The 19,165-nt window shown below is 50.1% G+C and overlaps 1 protein-coding gene across 1 annotated transcript; it reads right to left on the minus strand.

Moving 5' to 3' along the window:
- Positions 1 to 997: 997 nt before the first annotated feature.
- On the minus strand, positions 998 to 18,735 carry LKAAEAR1 (LKAAEAR motif containing 1). Its single transcript, XM_038370011.2, has 4 exons — positions 18,532 to 18,735; positions 7,610 to 7,942; positions 4,379 to 4,501; positions 998 to 1,707 (listed from the first exon to the last, which is right to left on the minus strand). The coding sequence occupies exons 2-4, from the start codon at positions 7,922 to 7,924 to the stop codon at positions 1,645 to 1,647; spliced, it is 501 nt and encodes a 166-aa protein (XP_038225939.1). The 5' UTR covers positions 7,925 to 7,942; positions 18,532 to 18,735; the 3' UTR covers positions 998 to 1,644.
- Positions 18,736 to 19,165: the final 430 nt, after the last annotated feature.

Below are 19,165 nucleotides of genomic sequence, written 5' to 3' on the forward strand. Positions count from 1 at the left end.
AATGCTCTGCATGTCCACAGTACCTTTCACCTGAGGATCTCAAAGGAATTTACAAAGGTAGGTGTTCTTAGCATGGCTTTACAGCTGAGGCAATCAAAGCACAGAGTTTAAGTGATTGAACCAAAATGACACAGGGAATGGGGAATAAATGAGGTTGGGAATCACAGCGATGGGGATAGAACGCAACGGCCAGATCTTTGAGCGTGGCGAAGCTGCTATTTGAGCAGAACCCCAGCCAGGGGAGTGGCTTAAAGACAACTTTTTGTGCTTCTCCAATCTTTGAAGCAGATAGGGACCAGTTCAATCCGTGGCAAAATATGGGGAGACTTCACATCTGCTCTAACCTATATAAGCTGCAACAGCTCCCTGCTGGCCCAGAATCATCTTGCTGACCCCCACAACCAGATGAAGAGAGGAAAGCTGCTCTGGGAGTTGTATCACTCATACAGATGAGGGGACTTTTGGTTTGGTTTCTGAAGTAAGGTATGGTATCTTCAGCTAGTGTCTCCTTGCAGGTGAAATGGCCCCAGTGGGTATGGAGGGAAAAGGAGAGTATCAAAGGTCTCAATGGGAGGAAGCAATGACATGAAATATTGGTGTGTGTGGGATCTATCTGGGGTGAAGGTCTTCTGAGGGATCAGAGAAAGTAGCCCATCAAAAATTTCAAGAGAAGGAATTCTCCGGCACAAGCAGGGAGGGAGCAGAAAGGCCTGGTTGTATAAATCAGCTAACACACAACTTATTGCAATATGCTTTGATTTTTATTCTACTTCAATGAAAAGAAAATCTCTGTCCATCACTTCCTCATCTTTAGTCACTTTGTTCAATCTGATGACTTTTATTTCTTTAAAAAAATCCATCCCTGTTTGATGGTAAATGTTACTAACTGCAGTCTTTTCATTCCTTCACTTGTATTGAAATGAGGATTTTTTCTAAGCTAGCATTACTTTTCACACATGGATCTCAGTCTATAGCAGTATTATGAAATCTCATCTTCTTTGTTGCATCCATTGTTACCTTTACTGCAGGGTTTTTACAGGGTAATATTTGACACACCTCAAAACATGCAGGGTTGTCCTGCTGTCTATAAGTTGTGGAGGCATCAGACTAAAGGACATTACAGGCATGATTATGTAAGCAAGCAGCGTTTCAATACTTCAGTTTTAATATTACAAGGCCAAGGACAGACCACAAGAAAACATTGGTAATGGCAATGATGTTTCTCACTCATATATAGTAAAGGCTGAAAGTCATTTTATACATACAATTTGGCTTAACACTAAAGGGTCCCTATTTCCAGCTAATCGAGTGAGTACCTTACTGAGGAAGGCTGCAAGGTCAAATTCTGACCTCAGAAATGCTGGGGTAAGCAGAATGAAGTCAATCAAGTAATTCTGGATTTATATCCGTGTAAGAGAAGTTAGAATTTGGCCCACCATGCTGAATATTCCATTCCTTGGTAAGTTCTGTGGATCTGCCTGTCATAGTTTAAATTGTTGCACATCTTTGGATGCCCATGAGAAGAAACTGGAGTCATTTATTTAACTGTAATTATCAGTAGCTGAGACAACCTGTGGCTCTCCTAGGGGCTCACTCCCAGTTCAGTCACTATGGTACATTATTCTAACTAGCTCCTCCAAGGTTTCAGGTTCTTCTAATGAATATTTCACCATTTTCATCTTCTAGTATCGCTTCAACTCTACTCCTCTGTAAAACAAAGACAAAAAGAAGCTGAAAGACTGAACAATAGCATAAAGCTGTCCACTGCAGAAATGTGTGATCAAATGCTATTTCAAAAGTTACACCTGCAAGCGAGAGAAATGCCAGATTGGGGTGGCGAGGAGAGAAGCTAATAAAAAAATACAGACACTTCATTTCTATCTATTTGTAATGGATGTAATGCTTAGAAGGGATTATTCTGACAGTAGACGTCCTCTCTATATCCACAGAAAAAATCAAATTGAGACAATAAAAATGAATGCTCCCTTCACTATCCCACCAAAGTGCCTCAACCCTTTTCTGGAGGAACCATTTCTAGCCCAAAGTTGTTCAATCTCAACAGTTTTAATCCTAGGCTTCCCTGCTGACACTGCCAGTGAAGGAGTGAATGTGGAGGAGAGGTGTGTGGGAACTCATTTCCTATCAATCACTAAACAGCTGTCAGATGGCAACTAATGTCAGTTGCTACCAGCCTGAGCTGAATTCAGACCACTGACCTAGAGTGAAAGTGCCTGCATTCCATAGAATCATAGGGTGAAATCGTGGCCCTCTTTGAAGCCAATGGCAAAACTCCCATTGACTTCAATGGGGTCAGGACTTCACACTCAGAAATTAGAGATGCAAAAAATGTTTTAGGTCATGTGATCCATCCCTCTGCCAGTGCAGGAATCTCTTAGCAATCTATTTTTTGAGAGCTTTGTCCAGGCTAGTTTTAAATGTTCCTAGAAATGGTGCTCTTGTGAAAACTGTCAGAACCATACTATCACTTCGTCAGCTGCATGTTTCAGGTGAAGGTGAAATGACTAATTTGCTCTTACCCCAGTCCCATTACTTGGTGCTTGGAACCCAGTTTCAGACACAGTTCTGACACAGATGTGGGCATGCAGCCTCTTCCTCTATTCTGACAAAGGGAGGGGCAGTTTCCTGTTTTTGTGCAGCAGTTACATTGATCCAGAATGCTCTCAGACTGTGGTTCCCTGGTACACATACCAATTCTAGCACTGTACAGTACTTCATGCTTTTGTGTTTGTTACTCCAGGTTTCCCCTCCCAGCATTAATTGCCTTTTGTACTTGGCCCCAGTGCATCAATGCTACCAATTGCCCATTCAGTTGAGTCTACTCCAGCCTGCAAGGGAGCCTGGGTTTTTCAAAAAAACTCAGTGTTCTTACTGCAGGTTGCTGCTCCTAATTGAATGAGAGGTGGTAGGTACTATCTGGGATGGCTAAGGTCAGCCTAATGAATTGGTATAATTGCCTGGAAAGGTAGGGATGGGCTTTTCTAGTAGACTATTCCATTATGTTCACATGCTCTCTGTGCTGTAATCCAGTTCCATCTTGCTCCAGCTGTGGGACTGTCTGCCCTTCTCAGCACTCCAAGGCCTCTGCTGTATCTGGCATTAACATCCCAGGAATCTGCTCAAGGCAGTCAGGAGTAAAGCAGAAAGACATGTTTACAAATGCTGGCGGAGGGGGGAGGGGAGTGCAGGCAGGAAAGTCAGAGGCAAATCCAGTGTAAGAGCCTGTATTTTAGCTCCTTTCCCCCCCTGCTGCTGGTGATGGCTTATCTTAAGTGATCACTCTCCTTATAGTGTGTATGATAAACCCATTGTTTCATGTTCTCTGTGTGTGTGTATATAAATCTCTCCTCTGTTTTTTCCACCAAATGCATCTGATGAAGTGAGCTGTAGCTCACGAAAGCTTATGCTCTAATAAATTTGTTAGTCTCTAAGGTGCCACAAGTACTCCTTTTCTTTTTGCGAATACAGACTAACACGGCTGCTACTCTGAAACCTGTATTTTAGCTATCACTCTAAAGGAAAAGACCTTTAATAAACAGCCACAGACAGCAAGCAGCAAATCCACTTTGCTCGGTTTTTCATTGCTTTTGCCACAATTATTAGTAGGGAACTGGGCAAAGATCATTTATCATTAGTGTGTCTGACAGCTAATTTTATGCAGAACTGTAATGTATTATATATATATATTGCCATAAGTAACATTAATATAGCACCTTGCCTCCCCAGGGATCCCAAAGTGTTTCACAACCTATATATACCCACCTAAGCTGCACCCATCCCGGGTGGAAAGTGTAGCCAGGCAAACAAGTGGTGCTTAGTGCACTGAAAAACAGTTGTGTGGGAGATCAGGGAGAGCATTCTGGCCAAGGACAGTGAACCAAAGCCTGCTGAGTTCTATGAAAAGTGCACAGAGATCATTGGTGTTAAAGAGAGCAGACAGGACCTAAGTTTTAAATTTTCATCCAAGAGACTTTGAGATGGAGAGTTCCATGGAACTCAGTTCATCTGCCTGGGACAGCTGTGAAATAGGCATTTTGCATGTGGGGAAACTGAGACAAAAGCGGTTAAGTGACTTACCCTGGGTCACATATTAAGACATTTGTAAAGCTAAGAACAGAACCCAAATATCGTGACTCCAAGTTCCCTGCTCTAACCAATATAATTTATTTGGTGCTAAATTTAGTTAAACAATATGTATATGCCTCTGGCTATTGCTGTTTACGATCTACAGTTCAACTGGCCATGGGTTACTGAGCACATTCCACTTGCCTGCTAAGCCTTCATCTCCTTTAAAACTAGAAATGGACAGATAAGATAGTGAAAGAAATCAGTTTAACTGCTGGTATGTGCTCAGACATACCTGAACTCTGTCCAAGTTATCTGCTAGTTTCTGAATGTTCTTTCGGGGTGGGAGAAACACCTCCAGTCTCACAGCACCTCTGGCAGTTTTCTGGCAGGATATCAGATGGTTTATTTCCTGAGCCTACGGTGAAAAACAAATAAACCCCAAAAGACCAAAGGATAAAGAAAGCAATCACGTTAGCCCAAAATAGGCCAAATAAATCTGTAGGGTAATTGCTGTGAAGTCAAAGGGATGAATCTGGTCCTGGGGGTTAAGAAAACTGATCTTCAGACTGTAAAACAAACCTAAATTAAACAAACAAATAAACCTCACAATACCTGCCATATCCCCTCTCAAAAAATCTTTATATGGTTCTGGTTTTTTAGAAAGCCTGATCTAACTCCCACTGAAGTCTCAGAGAGTCTTTCTATTGACTTCAAGTGGAAGTAGGTCTGGGCCCAAAACCAGCCTGGTTGAAAAGTCCCAAAATATGGGTAGGGATTTACTTTGGCTAGCAGAATCCTACTGCTCTATAGACAGGCTTTTAGAAATTACAGTGAAAGGCATTAAAAGGTTAATCGTGCTATGGAACTGCAATGAAATGAGAGTGCTACCCCGAATGAAAGTGTGTATATGGAGTGGGTATTGAAAAATGATCAGCTATGTCCAATCAGATCATGATCCAAAAACTGTCCTTGAGAACAGAGGGTGTCTTGCCCACTTTGTTACAGATAACCCTTAAGACTGCTTAAACTGCCCCATAAGGAGAGGACAGAGGAACTGGGCAGCCCTTGTGCCCCAGCAAAGTGTTCCATCATGGCTCCTTTGTGCTGCCCAATTTCTCTGCCCTTTCCTTTTCTCTCTCTCTCTTTTATTTTTCCCTCTGATCTTGTTTTACTTCTCTCTTTTTCCTTGACTTTCCCTTCTATTGTTGTTGCTGTTGCTCTTTCTCTTGTTTGATATTCCTCCTCATGTGGTGACCCCCCTCCTCATTCTCTCCCCCAGGAGAAGGCTGCACACCCTATGAGCTACTCCTGCTGAGCTGAGAGCCATAGGAGCAGAGTGAAGTGGCTTGGGCCAATGGGCTGTGCTCGAATATTGCAAATCTGAACATGAGCTGTTCTCCTGGCTGTGTGCTGTAGGGGTCACAGTGGAAGCAGGGAGCTGCCTGACCTCCATCAGGAGCATATGTCGGGGGGGGGGGGGTTAGGATCATGCAGCTTTCTCTGCTCCTCTCCACTTTGCTGTGTTCTATTTGGACTTGTCTGGTGCCTCTGCAAAGGAATCAATTTGGGAGATATTGGTCCAGTTCTCAGATGACCTCACTCCCAATGGATCCCTTGTAGGCAGCTTTAGCAGAGTGTCCCAGACACAAAGATTGAACTCCATTTTCCACCCTGCAGGAGGTCTCTCCAGGTCAGGGTAGAAGAGCAGTGTGTAGGAAAGCTTGCCCAGCTGCTGCTAGTCCTTGTTGTGTCCCATCATTCCAGGGTCATTCATGGACACTAAAATTCACTTTAAAAAAAAAATCTAAACTAAAGCAAACAAATCTCCCAGCAGAACGAAGATCAATAAAAAGACGGCCAAGCACTGTCTTATGTTTAGAAGATTCATCTTTGCACATATTCAGTTATGTGTTGCCAAGTTTTGGAAATCAGCAAAAACTTACATCGGTTACTGCAAACTAAAGAGCCTCTGGAGACAGTCTGTCTTGGTTTCCAGAGTAGCCCGGGGTTGGGGGAGAGAGGCAGTTGGACAGTAGTATAGAAGAAACCCTGTTCCACTGTTGCTAACTATAGCATATATTAATTTCAGAGTCATAAATAACTTTAGTACCATGGTTACACTGCTAGCCAAGTATGATATCATTTAGTTTGGGATTAGGGGAAAATATCTTCCTTGAGGCAGTAGGGTCTAAAATAAGCAACTTTTCCAGAATTGGTTTTCTCATACGGAATAAACAGAGAAACTCCAGTCTACAGTTGTAAACTGGAAGGGTTACTTTAGTGCACTTGATGAGATATGTTGGCCAGTATGCTGAGCTTTTAGGACAGGATTTTCAAAAGCACCCAAGTGAGTTAGAAGCACAAAGCCTTATTGACTTTCAATGACACATGGACTCCTAAATCACTTGGGCACTTAGCAAATGCCATCCTTAATGAATGACTGTGTGCTGATGTGATCTTTTCCAACACCAGTTTGCTATATGGAGCAACACATAAAACCTCCTCCTTCTAAGAGTTAGAATCTTCTAATGACAATTAGAAAGAATTGTGCAGACAAATTTCATGGTTGCATGCACAAGTGGAAACTACACAAGCAAATAATCAGCTAGAGGAATAGTTGGTTATTTGCATTCACAGTTGTCATGGCTTCACACACAACTGTGGTAGGTTTATTTTAAAACTCGGCATGCAAACACATGCACGCACAATTCTAGAGGTCCTGGCCAAAATTCAGCAAAAGGTTTGTTTTCATTTTGCAAATGGATCCTTAATGTATGTTCTCCTGCACTTGAATGTAATGGAGCATCACAGGGTCCACGGAAGAGAAAATAGGCTCATTTTAGTGGTTAAAGCTGTATATGGGTTATGTACACTACACTGGAGCCGGAGGTGTAATTTCTAATTGAGCTAGCACGATAAAATCAGCAGCGTAGCCACAACGGCACAAGCAGTGGGATAGGCCAGCTATCTGACTGTGTATTTAGCATCTCAGGTGGCACTGTACTCAGCATGGCTAGCCCAAGCCACTGCTTCTGCTGATCAGTCTAGCAGGGGTATGTGTACCTGAGCTGGAAATTAAATCTCCAGCTCCAGTGTAGACAAACCCTCTTAGAGGGGGCACTATGGAGAAATAGCCATATCTCCATTGTTAAGATGGCAACTGAGGTTCCATTATAATCTTCATTTTCACCCCTTCTCTATATTAGGATGAGGAAAAGTTTGTTAGCTGAAAAAACGCATGATGACTGTTAGAATTTTCCCCACACATTTCAGGATGTTTCATGGAACAGGTTTGAAAGTGCAACTGCATAAAAATTTCCTGTCTTTTGAGCATGAAGGACAAAAACTAATATTTTGTTTTTTCCCTTGCTCACTTCAAAATATAATAATTTGTATGCATTAGAAAAGTGACATTTCAGTGTATGATAAAGAAATGATTTTTGCTGCATACAATTCCTCAATCCCATCTCACACAACACTATCAGCCTGGTCTGTTGATGAAAGGTCTTTGAGGTTAACTTACTCTCAAGTTCTGAAATCGGAGTCTCAAGTTTCGAAGGCGGTTCCGGGCTTCTGCAGCCTTGAGCAGCCCAATGATCCTTGCCTGCTTCTTTTGCTCTGCGTCTCTTTCACACATGGAGTGCTTATGTGACATTTTATCCATCATAAGAATGTCTGAAGCCAGCATGGATTTCACTGGTTCCTCAGTGGGCTCAGCAAATGCCAGATACCTCTCTCTTTGCTGTGGAGAGGCTGCATTTACATCAAATGAAAGTAAGCTCTTCCAGGATTTAGGAATAATTGTCCCTTTGCTCATAGCTGTTTCTCTTGCAGTCATCTTTATTTTAGGTTAAGACTGAAAAAGAAGAAAAATCCAGAGTTGTAACAATGTGAGGTCAGGAGTACTTGGTGCTTTGGGAAATCCTACACTCTTCAAGTGGGGAAGCTGCTGAAAGCCCCATTTGGCTTAGGAAGTGACAGGCTGAGGACAGGATTCACACTCAGGTTTCTTAGTTGGTGCTGTATAATGGTACCAGTAGGTTACGTAGTGTGGTCCAGTAAATAGTGCACTGGATTATGACTCTGGAGATCTAGGTGCTATTCCTGGTTCTGTGGCTGTTCTGCTCTTTGACCCTGGGTAAGTTAACTTTGCTTCTCTTTCACCTTATGTCCGTCTTCTCTACTAGGATTGCAAGGTCCTTGGGGGCAAGGACTGTCTCTTATTCTGTGTCTGTACAGTACCTAGCACCATGGGGTGCTGATCTCAACTGGGGCCTCTAGGCACTATTGCAAAATACATCTTCATCATAATGGTCTAGCCCTACTTTTTGCACATTTTTCTTTCATCAGTATTATTCAATTCTTCAAACCCTTTGCTACTCAATGAGAAGGTTCAGACACTGTGTTGGCCACTACAAGATATTTAGGGCTACTCATGCATTAAATGTCCAACTGCTTGATCTGTCTTTTTGGTAGGTACTTTTCTCTCTCCTATAAAAAAACATCTGTCTAAGCTACACATGCATCTCCAATTTCCTTGGCAGCTCTTAAAAACTGTAGTTGAGTGTTGTTTAGAAATGCTCAGACAGTTGAATATCACTGCTGTTGTACTAAGAGAGCCAATTGTGGGGCCAGGTCAGTCCCTTTTATTTTCCAGTATTTACTATTCTTAGTTCAGTTTTTAATGCAATCTTAGAAACATTTTAGACCAGCCCAAATGCCCGATGGCTGTGCTCTTCTGCACTGCTATGTAGGAGACACATTGAGCTTGGCAGCACTACAGAGACATGTATTGAACCTCTGCAACTCATGTCACTCAGTGATCCCCTTGGTTGACTAAGGACTGAAGTTTTCAAGCTATGAAGTAAGTCCTTCTTAGGCTGGAAGAATGGGGTCATATCTGAACTTGGGTGAGTAAACTGGGCAGTAAAATGGGATGCTGGTCGAGGATCTAAGGATCACTGGGAGAAAATGTTTTAAATATTATTTGTTTTAATAGTTCATGTCATATCTTGCATCAGCTTGTCAGGTACATGCTGATGGATTCCCCCCGTTTCATCAGCACTCTGCAATCTGTACAAGTTTGTATTTATGGATGGATACATGGTGTGAGATCCTCAGCTGATGTGAATTATTGTAGCTTCACTGAAGCAATGGAGCTACCCCAATTTACATCAGCAGAGGATTTGGCCCAAGAAGGATTTCTGGAACTTCAGTTCAATTTCAGCCCAAGCACTGAGGTAAACAACCACCATATAGATTGCAGTGTGAACCAAACACGAGTCAAAGCCTCAAAAGGATGTAATTACATGTAAAACATACAAATCAGGATTTAGATAATCCTTAGATTAAAAGCAATGAATAAAGTACAAGACATTAGACATCAAATACAGTTGTGAAAAGAAATTTACAATATCTACCTGTGATGATAATAATAATAATATCACTCATCAAACACCATACATATTCAAACCATTCCACAAACATTAACTGATTGATCCTTCAAACAACCCTGTGAGGTAGGCAAGCATCATTATCCTTATTTTACTGAGGGCTCAGAGGTTAATTGACTTGCTCACGATTATACAAATCAAAAGTGGAGGTGAGATTACAACTCAGAAGTCTTTACTCTAATTACTAGCTAGCACTGATATGTATCTATGGTATTAACAGGAGCAGGTAGAGATGTTGTGCTAGAATACTTGATTTAGAGACCCTTCACTTCTCAAAGAACCTACCATGAATGAGACGCTCTCATGTTTTAATGCATTGAAAAAGAAGTTCAAGAAACTGGGATATTTCAACAATTTCTGAATACAATTTGAATCAAACAGAAGCTCTGATATGTTCAAGTTAATCCATAACTACCAAACCCAATTCATTAGATTTATGCAAATGTTTTATAATGAAACTCTTCCAATTTCAATTTTTATATAAAAGCTAGTTGAATTTGGAGCTAATCTGGGCCAGTTTATGATTCCAGGTGGGAATCATACCAAATGCAGTGATTTTATATGGTTTTGACCTGAAACCAGACAGAAAGTGGCAGTTTTGGGTGAAACACATAGTGAAACTGAGGCAGGCATAGAAAAAAGGGGAGGTGTGCCCAAGAACCCACATGTCAACCAGAAGTGCAAAATATTTTACACCAACCCATGTGAACCAAAACTAGCACACAGCTCTATAATGAACAAACAAAGGGCAGTGTTAATTAGTGGGTTTCAGAGTAGCAGCCGTGTTAGTCTGTATTCGCAAAAAAGAAAAGGAGTACTTGTGGCACCTTAGAGACTAACAAATTTATTTGAGCATAAGCTTTCGTGAGCTACAGCTCACTTCATCGGATGCTTTTGTTGATTAATGCTCATTTATTTCTCAGCATGTGGAATTTTTCCAGCAATTTGTGCCAGTCTGCAGTAACCAGAAGCTATTCTTGTAACAGGAAATAATGTCGGTAAGGATTAAGTCTGCTTCTGGTGCAGACAGCCGTGTGACTAGAATGTAACAAGCCTTAGACTTCAATTCCTGTATTCAGATCCAGAAGTTTATTTCAGAAGATGGATTTTCATTAAACTTTGTTTTGATTAAAACAACAAGCAAACAAGACAACCTCCACTATATTGAGAACAAGAGGCATATATAGAGGTATAAGGTGATGTATAATAGACTCTGTTGTACTTCTTTAATGTACCTATATGCAGATGCTAATGTGCAAGTAAGTGTAAGGAAGGTAAAATGTTTTAATTTCCATGCTAACATGCTGGAAGAATGTTTAAAGAGGTGTAAGTTACAGTGGAGTGGGGGCTACTTTTCTTACTTATTTTACACCTATTGTTTGAAGTAGTAACAGGAACTGTTGGAGGTGCTGTGCCAGGATTCTTGGCTTAGAGCTCCCACACTTTTCAGATGAAGAAGGCTCAATATACTCAAATTAAGTGGGCTAAATTCAGATATGATTTGGGGATGTAACACGGGTGGGAATTTAAGTCACTAAGTAAGTCCAAGGGAATCTAATTAAAGCAGTCTAAGTGTGAGGAGCACATATGTTTAGGGAACCAAAAGACAAGGTCAAGTTACAACAATTTAGATGAGCAAACTCACCTCAGAATTTGAATTTTGTAGCAAAAGGTGAAAGAGAATTCCTTGCTGAGATAAAGGCCAATACTTTTGAAGTCAGTAAAACCATTGAATTATTTAACTCTGAAAATTAGTTCCTATTCATGTAGTAACAACATAGCTATGCTGTATCATATATATATATATATATATATATATATATATATATATATATATATATCTATAAGAAACCAGTCTGACTCCCGGGAGACTGCTCAGAAAGTCTTTAAAAAAAGAAAAAAGATTATAAAATAAGAAGTCAGAGAAAGAAAGAGAAAAATTGACTTTCTCAAAAGGAAGATTCCTTCATTTGTATTACTCTTACAAAACCATGTCAGGAAATCACAAGGATGCTACTGAGAAGAAAGAGGAACTGGTTTTAAGGATGGTACTGCAAATGGGATTTTAAACAGATACAAGTCTTTTTCTTTGTTAATATATCATTACTTCCAATGCTTTCTTGATCTTCTGATGCCAGAAGAGCTATGCATATTATGATGAACTGTTTGCTGTTTGAAGACTTTATGGCTTATGACCAAAACCAGACAAGCTGTCTTGTAATATATTACTTCAGAGTCTTGCTCTTACAAAACCCTGTTCAGGAACTGAAACTTTTTATTTTCCAAGTTGTTCTACTATCTAGCTAATTTCTCTCTAATTATATTTAGTTAACATATATAGTTATTTAACTTAAGCAGTTTTAGTTTACAACATGAATGTTCTTGACTATAATTATTCAAATGTATAAAAACTTGATTTCTGTCAATTCCTTTAAATAAAGTCACACTCATTTTGATCACAGAAATACCCTGAAAATCCAATCACCAAGCATAAACTGTTTTGACATAGGCTTAGTGAGAGTTAAAACACGTATTTCTCGACCTATATAACGGCTGCACTGTGCGGTTTAATGCTTAGGCACTTTCTTAAGAGGAGGTCAGGCTTCGTCACTGGTGTGTATTCCTGTGGTCCTAGATAAGACAACGCTGGTTTTCCTGCTCATATAAATTAGACAGCAAGTCAAGACCCTCTTTCTGGAAGTATAAAAGCATCACTCACAGTCATCAGATTAAATTGCAACAGAAAGATCTTCTGTTGGAGTTATTTTTATAAACTCTTTATAATGTGAATCAGATGGGTTGAGCAGTGTGGTTCAGTGGGAGCTGTGTGTCCTCAGCAAATCTCAAATTCTAGCCCTATACACATAGGGCCAGATTTTCAAAAGAACTCAGCTCCCATTTAGGCACCAAAATAAGTGTCCAGATTTTGAAAAGAACTCAGCACTTTGGGTGTGAAAATATGGACAGAAGTGTCACAATGGGAGCTGCTGGATACCGAACCCTTGTATCTTCTCTGGAAACTTTTCAACAACAGATTTGGGCAAAACTTGAAGCTGGCTAGCAGGTATTCATTAAAGTGACTGACTCATAAATCCTTTTATCCCCACCTCCTCTCTAAAGTTTTGTGTCCCTCACTCATTCTGTCATTTCCACAAGTTAGAATATAAATTCTTTAGGGCAGAGATCACGTCTTAGTCTTCTGTGAAGTGCTTAGCACACTTGTTTGCAATACAGAATTAATTATTATTAATAAAATGGTAACACAAATTAAAAGATGTAAAAGTTCTATTTTTGTGAAACAAACCCCCTGACTCATATAGCAAAAGGACCCTCTTTAGTACAGGAAACCTGTTGGATGAGCACAACTGTTAAATGAAACGTGGTAAACTTTGTGCAAAAGTTCTGGCAATTCATAGTTGTCCACAAATCCTGCAAAGCTCTGTTTAGTTGTCTGTATTGGATGCAGTCTGAGGTTTTGGAGAGTTCACCTGTTGTTGCCTTTAAGGGTGCTTTCTTTGCCTCAATATGGAATTGCCAAATCTAAGCATTCAAAAATCATAAGTCAGGCCCCAGAAAAAACATAAGATTAACTTAAACATAATTAAAAATCCTGCCTCAGTGAAGGGGGATGGACTACATTACTTAAGGAGGTCCCTTCCAGCCCTAAATGTTTATGATTTCTATTAGATTTTAAAAATAATCCAAATGTTATTTTTTTATTTGCCTTTGGGATTTAAAGTATTTAGACATTACATCTTCAAGCTTTTCTCCACAACTGTGAGTTATAAACTTACTCTTTTAAAAAAATCAAAGCTGATATTCTCAGGCAATCATATAAGTCCAGGAGCTGGGGCTTTAAGAAAAACACCAAATACCACAGAGTTGGCCAAACCATCAATATTCAGTTGTGCCATCTTAGCTTTGGTAGCTAGGATGCTGCAAATAATGTCACCATCTCACCACAATAACTACAAAACTGTGATTCTGTTGTGACTTGCATTGCAAAGTGCAGACCCAGCGGGTACAATGACATATGTGGATACAATAGGATATGTGGATACAATAGGAATGAGTCTCATAAACAACTTGAACTGCATCTGAATCAAACCATATTTGAGATTCAAAGAAATCTGGAATTTTTTTCTTTTTAAATTTTATACATTGCTCCCACATCAATAGAATCTGCAGGCTGCCAAGGTATCTGCATGACATCTGACCCAACTGGGCCCAGGTAGTTCTCTTGTGTGATTTGTAGCCTGATCTCCAGACTGCAACGGTTTGGAATTGGGATATGTTGTGACAAGCTTCAGAGAAGCATTAGAATTTTTTGGCAGGTGGCAACCCGTAGCCTGTTGGCTGAAACAGCAGAGTGGGATCTGCAGTCTCTATGCAAAATATAGCAGCTGGGGAGCTGCAGCCTCTGCAAGGCCCATGCAACACCCTGCCTGTCTAGCTACCTAGCTGTACCACGCCCATCGCCATGGCATCTGGGCACCTGGACCAGGGCTGCACAGCAGCAGCATGAGGGAGAGCCTCAGGCAGCTCTGGACGGGTGCGGGGGGAGTTCAACTGGGGCCATGTGGGGGGCTGCACTAGACCCTGGGATTGGGGTGGGGCCTGTGCTGGGAGAGCAGCTTGGGGTTCTTGCTGTGCCCGGTGGGGAGGAGGAAGGGGTGCCCTGAGGGGGAGCTGGGAGAGTAAGGGGCAGCTCTGAGAACACGGTGCCCTGGGGCGGCACTGGGGGCAGGGATTGGGGGGGGGGCTGTGGCTGCTCTGGATCCAGGGTCCTGGGGGGCAGGCTGGGGCCACGGATGGGGGGGCAGGATGGGGGCAGGGATCAGGGCGGTGCTGGGAGCAGGGATAGGGGGCAGGATGGGGTGCTGCTGGGGGGCAGGATGGGGGGCGCTGGGGGCAGGATTGGGGGGGGAGGGGGCGTGGGATGGGGAGCAGGATGGGGGCAGGGATCAGGGCGGGGGCGGTGCTGGGGATGGGCAGCGCTGGGGGCAGGGGATGGGTGGTGGCTGGGGGCAGGGATGGGGGTCGGGATGGGGGCAGGATCAGGGTGGGGGCGGTGCTGGGGATGGGCAGCGCTGGGGGCAGGGGATGGGGTGGTGCTGGGGGCAGGATTGGGGCGGGGGATGGGGTGGTGCTGGGGGCAGGGATCAGGGTGGGGGCGGTGCTGGGGTTGGGGCAGCGGGGGCAGGGGATGGGGTGGTGCTGGGGCAGGATTGGGGGGGGGATGGGGTGGTGTGGGGGCAGGGATCAGGGCGGGGGCGGTGCTGGGGAGGGGCAGCGGGGGGCAGGGATGGGGTGGTGCTGGGGCAGGATTGGGGCGGGGATGGGGTGGTGCTGGGGGCAGGGATCAGGGTGGGGGGCGGTGCTGGGGATGGGGCAGCGCTGGGGGCAGGGGATGGGGTGGTGCTGGGGGCAGGATTGGGGCAGGGGATTGGGGCAGGGATCAGGGTGGGGGGCGGTGCTGGGGAGGGGGCGGCGCTGGGGGCAGGGGATGGGGGCGGTGCTGGGGATGGGGCGGCGCTGGGGGCAGGGATGGAGAGCGGGATGGGGGCAGGGATCAGGGCGGGGGGCGGGGGATGGGCTGGTGCTGGGGGCAGGGATGGGGGCAGGGATCAGGGTCGGGGGGTGGTGCTGGGGATGGGGCAGGGATGGGGGGCGGGATGGGGCAGGGATCAGGGTGGGGGGCGGGGAGGGGATGGGGCGGTGCTGGGGCAGGGATGGGGGGGGGATGGGGGCAGGGATCAGGGTGGGGGGGGGGGATGGGGCGGTGCTGGGGGCAGGGATGGGGGGCGGGATGGGGGCAGGGATCAGGGGGGGGGGGGGGGGATGGGGGGGATGGGGGCAGGGATCAGGGTGGGGGTGGGGGATGGGGGGATGGGGGCAGGGATCAGGGTGGGGGGCGCGGGATGGGGCGGTGGGGGCAGGGATGGGGGGGCGGGATGGGGGCAGGGATCAGGGTGGGGGGCGGGGGATGGGGCGGGGATGGGGGCAGGGATCAGGGTGGGGGGCGGGGGATGGGGGGATGGGGGCAGGGATGGGGGGCGGGATGGGGCAGGGATCAGGGTGGGGGGCGGGGGATGGGGCGGTGCTGGGGGCAGGGATGGGGGGCGGGATGGGGCAGGGATCAGGGTGGGGGGCGGGGGATGGGGCGGTGCTGGGGGCAGGGATGGGGGGCGGGATGGGGGCAGGGATCGGGGGGGGCCGGGGGATGGGGGGGGATGGGGGCAGGGATGGGGGGCGGGGGATGGGGGGGATGGGGGCAGGGATCAGGGTGGGGGGCGGGGGATGGGGCGGTGCTGGGGGCAGGGAGGGGGGGCGGGATGGGGGCAGGGATCAGGGTGGGGGCGGGGGATGGGCTGGTGCTGGGGGCAGGGATCAGGGCGGGGGGCGGGGGGATGGGGGCAGGGATGGGGGGCGGGATGGGGGCAGGGATCAGGGTGGGGGGCAGGGATGGGGCGGTGCTGGGGGCAGGGATGGGGGGTGGGATGGGGGCAGGGATCAGGGTGGGGGGCGGGGGATGGGGGGGATGGGGGGCGGGATGGGGCAGGGATCAGGGTGGGGGGCGGGGGATGGGGCGGTGCTGGGGGCAGGGATCAGGGTGGGGGGCGGGGGATGGGCTGGTGCTGGGGGCAGGGATCAGGGTGGGGGGCGGGGATGGGGGGGATGGGGGGCGGGATGGGGCAGGGATCAGGGTGGGGGGCGGGGGATGGGGCGGTGCTGGGGGCAGGGATGGGGGGCGGGATGGGGGCAGGGATCAGGGGGGGGCGGGGGAAGGGGCGGTGCTGGGGGCAGGGATCAGGGTGGGGGGCAGGGGATGGGGCGGTGCTGGGGACAGGGATGGGGGGCGGGATGGGGGCAGGGATCAGGGTGGGGGGCGGGGGATGGGGCGGTGCTGGGGGCAGGGATGGGGGGCGGGATGGGGGCAGGGATCAGGGTGGGGGGCGGGGGATGGGGGGATGGGGGCAGGGATCAGGGTGGGGGGCGGGGGATGGGGCGGTGCTGGGGGCGGGGATGGGGGGCGGGATGGGGGCAGGGATCAGGGTGGGGGGCGGGGGATGGGGCGGTGCTGGGGGCAGGGATGGGGGCGGGATGGGGGCAGGGATCAGGGTGGGGGCGGGGGATGGGGCGGTGATGGGGGCGGGTGGGGGGAGGGGGGCGGGATGGGGGGGCAGGGTGGGGGGCGGGGGATGGGGCGGGGATGGGGGCAGGGATCAGGGTGGGGGGCGGGGGATGGGGGATGGGGGCAGGGATGGGGGCGGGATGGGGCAGGGATCAGGGTGGGGGGCGGGGGATGGGGCGGTGCTGGGGGCAGGGATGGGGGGCGGGATGGGGGCAGGGATCAGGGTGGGGGCGGGGGATGGGGCGGTGCTGGGGGCAGGGATGGGGGCGGGATGGGGGCAGGGATCAGGGTGGGGGACGGGGGATGGGCTGGTGCTGGGGGCAGGGATCAGGGCGGGGGCGGGGGATGGGGGCAGGGATGGGGGGCGGGATGGGGGCAGGGATCAGGGTGGGGGGCAGGGAGGGGCGGTGCTGGGGGCAGGGATGGGGGGGCGGGGGATGGGGGGGATGGGGGGCGGGATGGGGCAGGGATCAGGGTGGGGGCGGGGGATGGGGCGGTGCTGGGGGCAGGGATCAGGGTGGGGGGCGGGGGATGGGGCGGTGCTGGGGGCAGGGATGGGGGGCGGGATGGGGGCAGGGATCAGGGTGGGGGGGGGGGGGGTGGGGGGGATGGGGGGGGGATGGGGCAGGGATCAGGGGGGGGGCGGGGGAGGGGCGGTGCTGGGGCAGGGATCAGGGTGGGGGGGGGGGAGGGGGATGGGCGGTGCTGGGGGCAGGGATGGGGGGCGGGATGGGGGCAGGGATCAGGGGGGGGGGGGGGGATGGGGGATGGGGGCAGGGATGGGGGGCGGGATGGGGCAGGGATCAGGGTGGGGGGCAGGGATGGGGCGGTGTTGGGGCAGGGATGGGGGGCGGGATGGGGGCAGGGACAGGGTGGGGGGCGGGGGATGGGGCGGTGCTGGGGGCAGGGATGGGGGGCGGGATGGGGGCAGGGATCAGGGTGGGGGGCGGGGGATGGGGCGGTGCTGGGGGCAGGGATCAGGGTGGGGGGCGGGGGATGGGGCGGTGCTGGGGGCAGGGATGGGGGGCGGGATGGGGCAGGGATCAGGGTGGGGGGCGGGGGATGGGGGGGATGGGGGGCGGGATGGGGCAGGGATCAGGGTGGGGGGCGGGGGATGGGGCGGTGCTGGGGGCAGGGATGGGGGGCGGGGGATGGGGGCAGGGATCAGGGTGGGGGGGCGGGGATGGGGCGGTGCTGGGGCGGGGATGGGGGGCGGGATGGGGGCAGGGATCAGGGTGGGGGGGGGGGATGGGGCGGTGCTGGGGGCAGGGATGGGGGGCGGGATGGGGGCAGGGATCAGGGTGGGGGGCGGGGGATGGGGCGGTGCTGGGGGCAGGGATCAGGGTGGGGGGTGGGGGATGGGGCGGTGCTGGGGGCAGGGATGGGGGGCGGGATGGGGCAGGGATCAGGGTGGGGGGCGGGGGATGGGGGGATGGGGGATGGGGCAGGGATCAGGGTGGGGGGCAGGGATGGGGGGCGGGGGATGGGGCAAGGATCAGGGTGGGGGGCAGGGATGGGGCGGTGCTGGGGGCGGGGATGGGGGGCGGGATGGGGGGCGGGATCAGGGTGGGGGCGGGGGATGGGGCGGTGCTGGGGGCGGGGATGGGGGGCGGGATGGGGGCAGGGATCAGGGTGGGGGGGGGGGGGATGGGGCGGTGCTGGGGGCAGGGATGGGGGGCGGGATGGGGGCAGGGATCAGGGTGGGGGGCAGGGATGGGGCGGTGCTGGGGGCAGGGATCAGGGTGGGGGGCGGGGCGGGTCCGGGGGGGGGGGTTGGCGTTGCTCTAGGAACGGGAGGGGGCGGGGAGCCGCGGCGACCAGGGGGGGGGGGTAGGCCCCCGCGGCCCCCGCTCTTACCCCTCCCCCGCCTCCTCCCGTCGCCTCGCCGCTTCCCCTTCAGGTCCGGCCCCGCTTCCGCCCTCGCGGGCTTTACAAACGTTGCCATGGCCACGGCGCTCCCGGGCAACCCGGCCGTGCGGCTCCGCCCCTCGGGCCCGCCCCCGCCCTGCTCGGGGACCACGTGACAGGCCGGCGGGCTCCGCGCAGCCGCTCCCTGGGCGCGTGGTGCGGGCGGGGCAGCTCGTCTCCGGCCGCCGCGTCTTCCTTCGCCTGCCAGGAGCACGCGCCCGGAGGGGCGGGAGGGTTGCAACAGCCGGGGCAGAGCCGTGCAAGGCATTATGGGGTTGCAATGCAGGGGTGGCCGCAAACGAAGACTGGAGGTAGAGCGGAGCAATGTGGGGCCTTGGATTGCAATAGGAGAGGGGCTGCAGGGTAAGAGTCGGGGCGGGGGCAGAGAAATATAGGGCTTGGAGGCGCAATAGCAGGGGTTTATGCCCGCAGGCTGGACGTGGGGATGGAGGCAGAGACGCCTGGGACCTGAGCCTGAAACAGTAGCAAGTGTGCGTGTTTGCAAAGTAGGACTGGGGGCATGTGCAGAGAAGTATGGGATCTGGGATTGCAATATGGGAGGATGCAGGCCAGAGGCCTGGGG

This window comes from Dermochelys coriacea, chromosome 13 (genome assembly GCF_009764565.3).
Source record: "Dermochelys coriacea isolate rDerCor1 chromosome 13, rDerCor1.pri.v4, whole genome shotgun sequence".
In the NCBI taxonomy this organism is placed as follows: Eukaryota; Metazoa; Chordata; order Testudines; family Dermochelyidae; genus Dermochelys; species Dermochelys coriacea.

Coding starts and splice junctions, on each gene's coding strand:
- LKAAEAR1 (XM_038370011.2), bottom strand. CDS start 7,924: ATGACTGCAAGAGAAACAGCTATGAGCAAAGGGACAATTATTCCTAAA. Junction 4,502..7,609: donor TCCGATTTCAGAACTTGAGA/GTAAGTTAACCT, acceptor TTTTCACCGTAG/GCTCAGGAAATAAACCATCT. Junction 1,708..4,378: donor ATAACTTGGACAGAGTTCAG/GTATGTCTGAGC, acceptor TTTGTTTTACAG/AGGAGTAGAGTTGAAGCGAT.